A 15508-nucleotide genomic window follows, 5' to 3' on the forward strand; every position below is an offset into this window, starting at 1 on the left:
GTACCCTGTTACATGTATACGTGTATAGTGTCATCATGTTGTATGTATGTATGTATACTCACTCAAGACACCGATGCAGCAGGTGCAAGAAGGCAGGATCGTCACATCGCACGGCGGCGGAGAGCGCGCGCGAGCCGGGCCGGCGCTTGCGGCCCTTCGAGTTGGTCACTGTGCGGGGGGCGCCCTTTGAGTCTGGGGGGAGGGATGTACTTTGTGGTACATTCTTGTAGAACGAATGTTACATGATACTAAAAAGTGAAGTCCCATGTCCCCTAGTGGGGTAAGGGGCAGATGCATTATACATCTGTTCTAATGATCGGTTTTCTTTAGGGACAAGTATGTGTGCCTTCTGTGTCCTGCCAGACCGAGACATTTTTTTTTCTTCGTCTCCACCGGGAATCGAACCCAGGACCCCTCGGTTCTACGCTCACGCGTCAACCAATGTACCAAGAAGGCGGTCATTACATGATACTAGATAGAGCATATTTATTGTTGCACAATGTTGCAGACTTGATTTAAATTTTATCGCTCTACGTTATCAACTTTCCAACATGTTGACAACTCTGCAGCATGTTGGTGCAACTTTGTTGACTAAATCTTTGCTGTGAATGCAGCAGTTCTGGACTCTTAGGGTCTGCCTAGAGAATTAACAACATTAGCAAATTACAGAACCAGTTATAGAGCACTATAACTAGTTAGTTCCAAATATAGAGTACATTTACAAGTTACAGTTCTATACAGGGTGTAATCGTTAAGTGTGCACAGGCGATTATTCCGTAACTATTACAGATATCAAAAAACTTTAAACTGATATCGAAAGTACATAACCTAATGAGTAAAATGGCCATAATAAATTTTTAAAAATAATACGAGAAATATCTAAAAAATTAACTTTAAACCCTCCCATACATTTAGTATGAGATATGAATATCCCATGTACATGGGTTGATCCAAAAGTAATGATAATCAATATTAAACAAGGTCATTACAGTTAAAATAATTATGTATTTCTCTAGATAGTCTTCTAACTAGATAATATACTTCGATATTTTTTTTCCTTAACTTAGAAAAAAAAAAACTTTGACTTCATCTACAAAAACCCCTCAAAATCGGCCATCACTTCGCTGTCGTCTTAAAATTTCTTGTATCGACGGTGTTTCTTGTGCCGAGGTAAGAGATAGAATTAACTAGGAGCTAGATCTTACAAACAGGGTGGGTGTTCAAGCATTTTCAATGCCGATTTTTGATTGGCAGCCATCGCAACTGACGCTTTGTGATCTGGTGCGTTGTCTTGGTGAACCAACATTCAAGACCGAAGTTTGCCATGTCTCTTTTTCTTACTAACCTACCCGCAATCTTTTAATTTGGTCTGTGTAGTAAGAGCCCTGTGTAGTAGTGGCTACCTTCTTAAAATATTCCACATTTCTTCAGCGTCCCAAAAAACTACGGCTTTAATCTATCCCACTAATTTTCACTTTGAAAATCTTCACCGTCACTTTGGAAGCTCGCATCCAGGCCATTGATTGTTTCTTGGTTTCAGCATAAACATGGTGAACCCAGGTAACGCCCATGGTCACAAATCGTGACAAAAAATTATCCTGATCTCATTAAAAATTTAGAAATTCACCCTCTATGTCGAATCGTTGTTTCTTCTTTTCGTCGGGAAACATTCTGGCTCGCGCTGTTCACATTAAAATTAATGTTAATACTTGGAAACGTGGCCTGTAGATATAATTTTTTTGTGATAACTTAGTGATTACATGAGCAAGCATAAAACATTTATTTTATATTGTTATGTGCACAGGAAATACCCAATTATCATTACTTTTGGATCAACCTATACATTTAATATGAAAGATTTTAGCTTTTTTTTTGTTTTTTTGGTTTTCTGCTTTAATTACTTCGCAAATTTGGAGGGAAGTTCATTTAGAAACTGTAAATTGACCTCCTCATTGTATTGCACAATAAGGACGTCACTTCGAAAATCTACTATGAATACAAAATGTATGGGAAATAAATTGTATGGGAGCGTTTAATGTAACATTTTTGGTTATTTCTCGTTTTATTTTTAAAAATTTATTATGGCCATTTTACTCATTAGGTTAAGTACTTTCGATTTCAGTTTAAAGTTTTTTGATATCTGCAATAGTTACGGAATAATCGCTTGTGCACACTTAACGATTACACCCTGTATATTAAGCAAATGAAAAGTTAAAATTTCAGAGCAAATTTTCCAGATGTATACTGTATAGAGCACTACGTTACTCTCCCGCACATAGAGCACACTCACCAAAGAAGAGCCGCTTCCTAGTGGCGTGCAGCAGCAGGTCGGGCGGCGGCGGCCCGAGCAGCTCCATGATGCACGCGAGCTGCTCCGCCTCGTTCTCGCCCGGGAACAGCGGGTAGCCCGTATGCAGTTCTGCTAGGATGCAGCCTGGGAAATGGTGGGCTGCTTAGATTTTTTTTCTAGAACCTACGTCACGAGTAATATGGTGTTAAAAACAAGGCTTTCCTTTATGTATATTTCGCCCAAAGATCGATAAAAAGCTCATAGCGCGTTGTGGTGTCAATAAAGAATACACATTGTGTTATGGTTCTAATATTCTAACGCACAGGAGTCAGGAGCGCGTTTTGTCAACCGCAGAAAGACCGTATAGCGTAATTCGTGTCGTGGCTAACATAGTATGCAAACTCAACAAGTTGTGGCAAGGAATAAAAGCCATGACGCGCTCTGAATTAATTTACTATAACAAGACAGACAGGCCGAAGGGAGGCTATCGAAGCATATTAATTCCTAATAACGTCCACTCGTCAAAACTCATGCGCTTACCGATAAGACAAGAAAAAGAAATATTTTGGAGTAAAATCTAAAAAACGTCAAAACTTTTACCCCTTTTTCATATAGGTAGTGAAAGTCCTACTAATTAATTGGTATAACATGTTATATTGGTTTGTCCTACTTTTAAAGAATTCGTAATACTCATCTCATAACAAAAAGCGTTGAATAAAACTAATTATATTTATTATATCATAAGTACAAGTGAATTTCAAGATGTTCACGGCCGAATAGTTGAATACGTTACATAACTTATAAATGTCAGAAAAATGAGATGTAACATAGTCTTCTGATTGCGTAAATAAAGCGGTGGGATTTCACACAGGCGCTTTTAGACGTAGCGTAGGTCGAAATAATTTTAAAGGATTTTTTTGTAATTATGGGAAAAGTTTTAAGGTATTTCTCGAAAATTACCTACTTATACATACATAGGTAATCGCGATGGTAAGGGAATTTTATCTACATATTTCCAGTTTTAATATTAATTGTCAATTCTTTGAAAGAAAATTCTTCTTCTCTTATTATCTGATTATTTTAGTTTTGAATAAATTTAGAAGTAGGTACATATCAAGTACCTTGTAGTTGGAGTATTTTTACGGGATGCGAAAAATAATTTGGAGTTACTGATACATAATTATTTAGATTTATCATATAGTCTGAATATTGAAAACATTTAAGCGTAAATGAACATTTTCCCGTTTCTCTCACTATAATTGCATATTAGGTACTTTATATTGGAAATTGTTTTTTTTTTGTATAACCTGCTATTTTAGATTCAGTAAATTCTAAGGAATAATTAAACAAATAGGTACTATTGCGCAATTATTGCTGACAATACTTATAAAAACATAAGTCAATATGCTTGAAAAACGACAGAAACATCGTGCTTTTTTTCCCGTTAGTGTGAAAGGGTTAATATATGTTTGCGGACCGCGGAGTCGTCGCCTTTCTCTCTGCTTTCTACTGGCTGCGTTGCGTAACATACAACCAGCGGCATTTAACCTTTGTGAGAAAGCGAAATTTGTACACACTAAAACTAACTTTAACACTAGCGAATAAGAGCGAAGGTCCCATAAAATAATATGTAGTAGCATCGAATTTTATAGGCTTGCATTTGTATATGAATATTTTTTGTGTTCGTAATTCGCTTGTGAAGATGAGCTTGGTTATTTATGAGGACTATTATAGCGATAGCAAGTTGTTTTTTAGGAATGGATAACCAGACAGAATGTTTTTGCAATAACTTTGCATGTTATTTTATGTTTTTTAAATGTTATTAAATAATATTTGTTTTATATCTTGTAATTTTAAAATGAAATATTTCATAAATTTAGGTATATCGCCTTGCTACTAAGTGTTTTTAACTTTAAATTATTTATGCATGTATTTTTATGCATAATAGGCAACTTAATTGATATAGTTACTGTATAATTATTTCCTTTATTGTATTTAAGTATTGTGCAGAAATACACCCTACAATTTGAAATCAAGCTAGTTGTGTTTTATATAAACATCCTCAAATAATACTGTAACAATCCTTCATGGTCCTTCGAGCCGGATGCTTGTGGCATACTGATTGAATTACGATTTGTATGTGTGCGCGTATATTATTTGCGATAAATACGTGTATATTTGTTATATCTGGTTGCATATGTGTGTGCGTTGAGCTGCATAAGCTATAGCTGCGTGTACGAGGGCTCGATACAAGCTGCGATGTATGTGTGTGTGCGCGTACGTGTCTATAATAAGTATGTGTTTGTGTCCTTATAGAATTGTGTGTGTGTGTGTGTGTGCACTCACCCATACTCCACATATCAATAGGTGCTCCATAATGCAGTCCCAGTATGACTTCGGGACTGCGGTAGAAGCGCGACTGTATGTAAGTATACACCCGCGCGTGCGCGTAGCACGAGCTGCCAAAGTCGATCACTTTTATGGAAGAACTGCCGCGCGCCTTTAGTAGTATGTTCTCCTGGTAATTTGGGAAAAAATGTATGACCAGACTCAAGACTGTGCGGGAAGTGGTATTTATAAAATGCGAATAAATTTCGTTTTGTATTTGGATAAATTAATTTTGTTATTTTTTTAACGTGCTGTCTACCCTCTATAATTTGACAAGTTGCCGTTTAACGAGTTTTTCACTTAATCATAATGTTCCGATTAATTTAAACAAAACAAAACCATTTAAAGCAGAGTAGGTAAGTATGTAATAAAATGCCAAAACTAAGATTCTAAGTGGTAGAATGAACAAAGAAAAGAATAGGTACCTACTTTTTTCAATACTTAAGGTACGAACCTTAAAAAGGAGATCTTAAAATAAAAAAACAATAGACAATAACAACTAAGTATTGAAATAAACCATGACTTACCGGTTTCAAATCACAATGTATGATATTCTCTGCCTCCAACAACCGGAGACAGCGGAGGAGCGAGCTCGCGAACCGTCTGATCAGGCTCAAGCTGAAGCCCTGGTAGTTGTTCTTCTTTATCAACTCGTAGAGGTTTATACTGGAAGGTTTGACTGGCTTTGAGAGGAGAATTTTACGAGGAGATTTTGGGTGTAGGAGTTTTTATTTTTATTTGAAACTAGCTGTGCCCGCGACTTCGTCCGCGTGGAATAGTGACTGCATAGTAGTTACTACTTAACACACAATTATTGAGTAAACACGTCTTGAAACACGTACTATCATATACAACTAAATTATAAGTACTTACACATTATACACACACACGAAATAAAATAAATAATAACACAAAAGAACTGTTAGTAAAATTTATTACTAAACTGAGCTATAAAACTTAGGTACAGAAGAGTTCAAAATTTCCAGGATGTGGTTATTCTCCCGCTCCCATATTCCTTCTACTTTCACAGACTTTCAACTTTTCCCTTTCACCCCTAGTAATTGGCAGAACCGATTTTGATCTAAATTCTAAACCATGTCTAATCATACCTATATATTATGTACATGTCATATCCTTTCGTTTGGTATTCCATTTGGATTATGTATCCCCACTATCACCCTAAGGTGCCCTATATGTAATCTAATATTCTAATATTTCTAATATCTAATATCTAATATACATATATTATAAAGGCGAAAGTTTGTGAGGATGTATGGATGTATGGATGTATGGATGTTTGTTACTCTTTCACGTAAAAACTACTGAACCGATTACAATGAAATTTTGCACACATATAGAGGGTAACTTGGATTAACACATAGGATAGTTTTTATCCCGGAAATCCCACGGGAACGGGAACTATGCGGGTTTTCCTTTGCAAACGCGGGCGAAGCCGCGGGCGGAAATCTAGTATGTAATAAACAGATTAACCAATTTTGATAAAACATGACTAATTGTAATTCACACGTCATTTGATATGCCGCTTGATTATATTATTTTACCACATTCGATTATTCATTCCCACTTTTACCGCTATAAATCAATAAATGGATGAACCGATTTTGATTAAATATGCCTCATCATATTTCTCACGTCAGGTCATGCCCTTTCATTTGATATGCCACTTGGGTATATTATTTGACAACTTTTATTCCCACTTTTATACCTATATCCAATAAATGGATGAACCAATTTTGATAAAATATGTCTTATTGTACTTTACACGTCATGTCTTTCATTAGATAAGTCACTTGAGTATATTTGATAAAATTTATTCATTTATTCCCACTTTTACCCCTATATCAAATAAATGGATGAACCGATTTTGATAACATTGGACTACTTAATTGTTTCTGACAGGTCGTCTTTTTTCATTTGATATATCACTTGGGTATAACAGACAGCATTCGTTTTTCTCATTCCCACTTTTGCCCTACATATAATTATTGGATGAACCGATTTTGATTAAATATGCCTCATTATACTTCTCACGTCAGGTCATGCCATTTCATTTGATATGCCACTTGGGTATATTCGACAACTTTTATTCCCACTTTTATACATCTACATATTATATCCAATAAATGGATGAACCAATTTTGATAAAATATTATGTCTTATTGTACTTTACACGTCATGTCTTTCATTAGATACGTCACTTGAGTATATTTGATAAAATTTATTTATTTATTCCCACTTTAACCCCTATATCAAATAAATTGATGAACCGATTTTTATATAATTTGACTTGTTGTTACTGACAGGTCGTCCTTTTTCATTTGATATATCACTTGGGTATAACAGACAACATTCGTTTTTTTCATTCCCACTTTTACCCCTCTACTATATAATAAATGGATGATCCGATTTTGATTAAATACCTATGCCTCATTATACTTCTCACGTCAGGTCATGCCCTTTCATTTGATATGCCACTTAGGTATATTTGACAACTTTTATTGCCACTTTTATCCAATAAATGGATGAACCAATTTTGATAAAATATGTCTTACTGTACTTTACACGTCATGTCTTTCATTAGATACGTCACTTGAGTATATTTGATAAAATTCATTTATTTATTCCCACTTTTACCCCTATATCAAATAAATGGATGAACCGATTTTGATAAAATTTGACTAATTGTTTCTGACATGTCGTCTATTTTCATTTGATATATCACTTGGGTATAACCTACAACCTACATTAACAACTAACATTCGTTTTTTTCATTCCCACTTACCCCTATATAATATAATAAACAACTAATGTAACAAAAAAACGCATCTAATTCGTATTACCCGTTAGCGAGCTACGGTGGCACAGACAGACACGCAATACACACATAGCGGACATAACACCCCTCTTTTTGCGTCGGGGGTTAAAAATAAAATACCTACGACATAATTTCAAAGACCTTTTATATAGAAAATTTACTTAGAAGTAACCATAATGCTATTTGTGCAGGTTTTAGACTTATGAGCAAAAATCTAAATAAAGTTCCTTTGACCCCCCCTACTACCCCCTCAGCATAACCACCCCCCCCCCCCACGCTTGGGAACTTTCGATATGATCATCTGGACATGTCAAGGAATAACTTTAGCGTATAATTTACGTAATAAAGTAATTCATGTATAGAATGCCTTAGCAAATGTTCGCTGTGATTACTTAAATGGTCATAACTTTTTTATTTATGAACCGATTGACATGAAATAAACACTAAATGTTAAATGAAGCTTACCACAATATATTAGTGAAAACCGCATTTAAATCGGATAAGCCGTTTCTGAGATTAGCGTGTTCAAACATACAGACAAACAGACAAACAGACAAAAAGACAAAAATTTTTTAAACGACAGTTTTGGGTTTGGGATCGATTTAGTAATAACCCCTGCTAATTTTTTTTTACATATTTTCATTGTACAGACACCACTTTTCTAGAATTTTATTATATGTATTGATGATCTATAGGTATATCGGTAGGTATATCTATAGGTGATTCAGATCCAGTTGTAAGTAACAGTTTTGGATTTGTCATTAGTAATGTGTACTTAATTAACTTTGGCTGCATACCTAAGGTTACCTGAATACCATTGAGATATAAGATAAAAGATATTATAAGATAAAAGATTACGAAAAATCTAATAAAAAGATAATTATCAGACTAATGCGTAAACAAATTTGTTTTGATATTCAAATAATGAGTAAGAAACATTCATCCTTTTACAAAATTATTAAAACTTAAATTTCAACTGAAGCCCAAAATAGCGAAACATAAAACGAAAAACACCTAACAAATATTAAGTGGTAATTAACAAAGTTAGCCCCAGTGTGGTCCCGTGAGAACTTCGTCCAAAAACAGTGGAACAATTCTCGTTAAAAGTTAAAAACTAAGCATTTCACTGCAATTGTTTTAAAAGTTTTGACAGGTTAAAAACGTTAAAAGCAACTGTAGGTGTAATTGCTTAGTGCACTTCGTTGTTTCGAACGAAAAGCCATAAATAAATGGAACAAAATGAGAAATTAAAGAACAATTAAGAGTGCGTATAAAGCCAGATAATTCTACGATTAAGCCCCGCACATTACGCGCCATGCCGCGCGCCCTCACAATACCCTCATACACCCGGCTCATCCAACGTACGTAAAGTTCATCGCACGCTAAATTATACACAATATTCTTCGCTCGTTCAACGCGTATTTTCGGTAGTTAGTAGGTATGTTGTCTAAAATAATTGTATAAAACAGTGAAGTTGAAATCATCACAAATTATGTAATATGTCTTTTTATTATTATTTGTTTATAATTATTAATGATAATCGATACATATTATAAAACAGTAAAAAACTGTCTGTATGTAATATATAAAAAAAAACAATATTAGGGAAACAGTATAGAGCACGAATCCGTAAAAAAAGTCTGTCGAAATAGCGAGTATAGATACTATTTTTAAATAAACATACGCAGTCGACGACACACATTCCTCCAGAACTTTATTTTGATTAATTTGGTTATAGTCCATTGAATGAGTCCCTCCAAGGGGGGTCTAGAGTGCATGAGTTAGTAACGTAAGATGTTTCTTCGGAAACATGTCAAGAGTCCCTAGGTAATAAACATACTAAAACCCCGGGCCACTAGGAGGAGCCCCGGAGTGGGGGGAGGGGGGAAATGGGTCCATTTTTTCATTTTTCGCTTAAATCTCAAAAACGGTACATGTTAGAGAAAAACTTTCAAGGAAAAATTGAAAGGCCATAAAATTATCTACAAGTTGTACCTGAATCATTTTTTCCTATATCCTACCGTTTCTTAGTTATACGCAGTAAAACATGATTTTGGCTCAAACAATTTCCACATCAATCGATCAAAAAATATTTCTTTCTTCCAAAAAACTCAAAAGTGCAACTTGTGACCGGTACTGATAGATTGCTCTTAATTAGGTCTATAATTGGTAAAATAAACACATTCCTCCATGGAAGCCTTTAGGAGGAATCGATTGTCAAAATATTATATTATGGTAGTTTGAGTTACTGAACTTGATCTTTTTATTTTTTTCTTCCAAAAAACTCAAAAGTGCAACTTGTGACCGGTACAGATAGATTGCTCATAATTAGGTCTATCATTGCTAAAAATACCAGATTCCACCACGGAGGCGTTTACGGGGAATTGAATTTTATCAGGGTAGTTACAATACATGAACTTTTTATTTTTTTTCTTCCAAAAAGCTCAAAAGTGCAACTTGTGACCGGTACAGATAGATTGCTCATAATTAGGTCTATCATTGATAAAAAATACCAGATTCCACCATGGAGGCGTTTACGGGGAATTGAATTTTATTAGGGTAGTTAGTTAAAAAGTTCATGTGTCGTAACTACCCTAATAAAATTCAATACCTCCTAAAGGCCTCCATGGTGGAATCTGGTTTTTTTATCAATGATAGACCTAATTATGAGCAATCTATCGGTACCGGTCACAAGTTGCACTTTTGAGTTTTTTTGGAAGAAAAAAAATAAAAAGTTCAAGTATCGTATCTACCCTAATAAAATTCAATTCCCCGTAAACGCCTCCATGGTGGAATCTAGTATTTTTATCAATGATAGACCTAATTATGAGCAATCTATCTGTACCGGTCACAAGTTGCACTTTTGAGTTTTTTGGAAGAAAAAAATAAAAAAGATCAAGTTCAGTAACTCAAACTACCATAATATAATATTTTGACAATCGATTCCTCCTAAAGGCTTCCATGGAGGAATGTGTTTATTTTACCAATTATAGACCTAATTAAGAGCAATCTATCAGTACCGGTCACAAGTTGCACTTTTGAGTTTTTTGGAAGAAAGAAATATTTTTTGATCGATTGATGTGGAAATTGTTTGAGCCAAAATCATGTTTTACTGCGTATAACTAAGAAACGGTAGGATATAGGAAAAAATGATTCAGGTACAACTTGTAGATAATTTTATGGCCTTTCAACTTTTCCTTGAAAGTTTTTCTCTAACATGTACCGTTTTTGAGATTTAAGCGAAAAATGAAAAAAATGGACCCATTTTCCCCCTCCCCCCACTCCGGGGCTCCTCCTAGTGGCCCGGGGTTTTAGTATGTTTATTACCTAGGGACTCTTGACATGTTTCCGAAGAAACATCTTACGTTACTAACTCACGCACTCTAGAACTTTTTATTCAATGGACTATTAGATTGTACGACATTTTTCGACTCAGCAATTATTCTAAAAATAAAATCATTCTTATAAATGTGTAGCTGGGCTCTTATGGGTCTATATCAGATGTTCCAGATCTTTGATTTTTTTTAATCAACAGAAAATTTCCATCAGACGCAACAATTTTTGTTGACGTCACTCCTATAAATGTTAGAGTGTGATCTCAGGGTCCCTCATCATACATTCTAGATCTTCGAATTTGTATATTTATATTGCCCAGATAATACCTACACAACAAAATAACTTTCATTCAAAGCCGTCCAATAGTTCCGGAGATTGGCGTGTACAAACAAACAGACACATAGAGTTTTTTTAGGATTTACGGGAACAAACCTATCCAATGTCCTTTCTCAGGTCTCAAGCTATCTCTGTATCAAAGTTAGAGCTTAGAGAGCCAGACATACATACAGACAAACAGACAAAAATTCTATAATTTGGCTCCTATATCGATTGAAAATCACGCCCCAAGTAGGTATTCGTAAAAATATTCAATGTACAGTTTTTACTTTCGTACAATTTTTTTTTATACCTATGTGATTGTAATATTATTATCTAATACAGATTGTAAATATATATAATGTGTAGTTACTATTCACAACTTGTATTGGTTATTTACTGGAGCAAACATAGGAATCTACCTATAGTAATACTATAATATATATATATATATATATAATATTATAAAACATTCCCGATTTTCCCGAAACGAATTTACAGAATTTACACAAATAATAATATCCAAACTCGCCTGGATAAACTTTCTCAAATGAATCTATAGTTTAGGTGGTCTGTTGCGGTTCTGCATCAGGTGTTTCAGTTTTCAAAATAAATTATTATTTTATATTTCCCGGATAATATAATAGTACCTACACAACAAAATAACTTTCATTCAAATCCGTCCAGTAGTTCCGGAGATTAGCGTGTACAAACAAACAGACAAACACAGACAGTTTTTTTTTATTTACGGGATAAAACTCATCCTATGACCTTTCTCAGGTCTCAAGCTATATCTGCACCAAAATTAGAGCCCAGACATACATACAGACAGACGTACAAAAATTCTAAAAACTATATTTATGTATAGATATGTACTACATATTACTATGTAATACAGATTATGAATATATTATATATATACATATACATATTATGTATATTATAAAAAAATACCTATTCAATGTAAGTACAGTTTTGACTTTCGTACGAATTTGTTATACCTATGTATAGATGTTATGTATGATTATCTAATACAGATTGTAAATATAATATATATGTACTATTCACAACCGGTTTACATATTATTGATATTATTATTTACTGGAGCGAACATAGGATCTGCCTATAGTAATAATAATAATATAAATCTTTCTTGACTTGATTGATTGCACCGCGACTGTAAGAATTAGGTACCACTATGAATTTTATTTACCTATCTATAGTTGCTGCTGCTATCGCGTCAATATTCAGCCCGCGGAAATTATTTTACAGAAACTAAACTTTCTCAAATAGGTAAATCAAGACTTATCTTTTTATATTATAATTATTATTTATTAATATTATAACAATACTATTATAACTTACCTTCGACATTTAGTTATCTTTTCAATTTGAATCTTTTTTAGTTCTCGTTTCTCATTTTGTTGTTTACAAATCAATATTCGGCGTAATTATAAAACACGGCGCAGCAATTTTAGCGTGGTCTACTCGTCTCAACGGAGCGATAGCGTCTGATGTATGAAATAGAATTATGTTTTTAGCTCCCGGAACGTGCGATGGAAGATGATTTCTTGCGTAATTAAAAATATAGTAAGCGCCAAAAGTGTTTTATCGTGATTAAACCAAAACTAAAAGTAATTACACAAAATGCTCTGACAAATATATTGCAAATGTTTTAATATAATTGTTTATGAAAAAAAAATCTTAATAAGTATTACCATGTCCAGTAAAAAACGTAAAAGTGTGAAATTTAGAGGTAACTTCGTGAATTTTTTCTATCGAGTCAATTTCAATATTTTATGTTTTTGATCTGACAATATAATCGAAAATATCATCAAGTTTTACATATATTTTATTTTTTATATTTGGTCTTGAATATTACACGTATCAACTAAAAGTTGATTGGTGATTTGACTTTATACGCGCCCTTAAAGGATACCTACAATTTTTCATTATTATATTTTTATCGTTTTAAACCCTTTAGTTTATTCGTTTTAAACATAACAATCCCTATAAAACTGTTACTGTACATATACTTCTTCAAATATAGTACCTAAACCTACTCTTTTATTAGCTACATTTTAGCTACAAGCCTTTCGGAAAAATATCTAAACTTTAAACTCACCTCATCAACTCAAAACTGATGCACAAATGGTTCCTAAAGTAGAAATAGTCGAGCATATGTATCACATTATGGGCTTGATCCTTGTCCTTCAATCTCAAGTGGTCTAACACCCTGACTTCCACCAGGGCCTGATGATGGAACCGCTTCTTGTTCCTGATGATCTTGATGGCCACTTGATTACCGGAGCGGTGGTCGAATGCCCTGATCACTTGGCCGAAGGAACCTTTGCCGATTACTTCGAGAATTTCGTAACGGTAAGCTATGTGGTCGTGGATTTGCTGAAAGTTTTAATAAATCAATCAATTTCTATGATTGTTACAATTATAGAAAGATAAAATAATAAAAGAACATGATACAGCAACTTGCAAATGCCCCAGATCGCATTGCGCGCCTGGCCTTTAAATTTGATGACCAAACACGAAAAGAAAATTAATACATAACTTAATTAAGCTATGAATTATCCAAATAGCCATGAAAAGAAGATCAAATACATAAAGAAAATTAAGACCATAATTAATAACATTTAAACGTTGTATGTTAGATACTTACTTTATTATAACTGCCATTTTCATCGTCGAACCCGCAATTGTTTGGAAGGTTGGACCTCGCTTGTATCTTGTTCGCTTCCAAGCCAAGGAACCATATCTCTGGATATTTCCTTATTTCATTCCGTTCCCAGTCCGTCAATCGCTCACCGAACGCCTTTAGAGCTTCTGAAAAATACAGAAAATGAATGTTTTAATTAACATTTCTACGCCTGTTACTGTTTCGGGTCTGTTTTACAATATTTTCCTAATGATCAGTTATTGTTGATCTCAAAGATTAGTCTCATCCTTTAAATCGAACCAACGCATAGTATAATAATGAGTAGGAATGACTGTATTGAGACGGCAAAGACTTGAACTGATTGTACCTACCATATTGTTATTGACCACTTTTTTAAAAACATTAGTGCTTTCATCCCTGATTCCATTGTCATCAATTAAGATTTAAAATATATTCAACAATACATAAAATTGTATACAATACATTAAAAGTTCACATCCATTGTCCAATTTTATTTCAAAAAGTAGGTATTCAACAAATTCAAAAGTCCTCTATCAAAAAATATCCTATCAAATAAACCGGTTTACAATCGACGCGGCACAATCAAATACAGTTAAAACGTACTCGTAAGCTCTTTTAATTTAAACGATATTCTATCCTGCATAAAATGGATAAAAAATTTAAATCCTTTCGGTATTTGTTAAACGAATACTGTCAAACATTAAAATGTCTACAAATCCACACTAATATTATAAATGCGAAAGTAACTCTGTCTGTCTGTCTGTTACTCAATCACGCCTAAACTACTGAACCAATTTTCATGAGATTTGGTATGGAGATATTTTGATACCCGAGAAAAGACATAGGCTACTTTTTATCCCGGGAAAATGACGCAATCCCGGAAATCCCACGGGAACGGGAACTATGCGGGTTTTTCTTTGACTGCGCGGGCGAAGCCGCGGGCGGAAACCTAGTCTGTAATAAACGTCGATTGAATTTTTCTAATAAACGTTTATGTTATAGGCCTCTAACTTTTATTTATTTACAGTCTATTACAGGAACGTGTGTGAATTTATCGTTTATCACCGAAATGTAACAACACCTCGTAGGATTAACTGTAGCATAAAACAAAATTACCGCGTTCGCCTCGGGAGTCGGGATGTGTCAAGGTCAGGTCATCACGTGGGATTTTAGAAGGTCCCTCTAAAATTTCTCTCGTGTACCGTTAATTATATGGAAATTGAGTTTATTTTTAATAGCAGCTCGAATATTTATATCTTGGCATTAATTTAGAGAAGGATAAAGGTCAACCTGTTTCATTCATTAGTGAACCTTTCGCATTTTCTCCACAATTATGAAATAGGTTAGTACATATTTCCTTTACTTAATGAGAAACGTCGTACTACTTCCCTTAATTTTCTATTTTATGCTAGCTTCAGCCTACCGCTTACGCACAGTAAACACAAGTAATGAATAATTATTTACACAATTTAGAGTACAATACAACACAGCGATGTTGCGGTTTATCCCGACATTCTATTGTTAATTCCTACTCACCTATTCTAGAGGCGTCTTCAAAGATATTTAAGCGAAGCTTTAAAATAATTAAAATTAAGTTTTAATTCAATCAAATTATGTAAAGTAGGTATTATCACAGACTAATAATAATATA

At 34.0% G+C, this 15508-nt stretch overlaps 1 protein-coding gene across 1 annotated transcript in view; it reads right to left on the reverse strand.

The window, feature by feature from the left end:
* Dyrk2 (Dual-specificity tyrosine phosphorylation-regulated kinase 2) overlaps positions 1-15508 on the reverse strand; it is a 56616-nt gene that overhangs the window by 15115 nt on the left and 25993 nt on the right. Inside the window, exons 3-8 of the mRNA XM_089709091.1 lie at positions 13840-14003; positions 13291-13568; positions 5206-5344; positions 4637-4808; positions 2291-2434; positions 63-192 (exon numbers count right to left, since the gene is read on the reverse strand). Coding sequence (XP_089565217.1) covers positions 63-192; positions 2291-2434; positions 4637-4808; positions 5206-5344; positions 13291-13568; positions 13840-14003 — 1027 coding nt within the window. The remainder of the gene's footprint in view (positions 1-62; positions 193-2290; positions 2435-4636; positions 4809-5205; positions 5345-13290; positions 13569-13839; positions 14004-15508) is intronic.

The sequence above is a fragment of the Colias philodice genome, chromosome 2 (assembly GCF_061535455.1).
Source record: "Colias philodice isolate Cphi_HAF_F1 chromosome 2, ilColPhil1 Martin Lab GWU primary, whole genome shotgun sequence".
Lineage (NCBI taxonomy): Eukaryota > Metazoa > Arthropoda > Insecta > Lepidoptera > Pieridae > Colias > Colias philodice.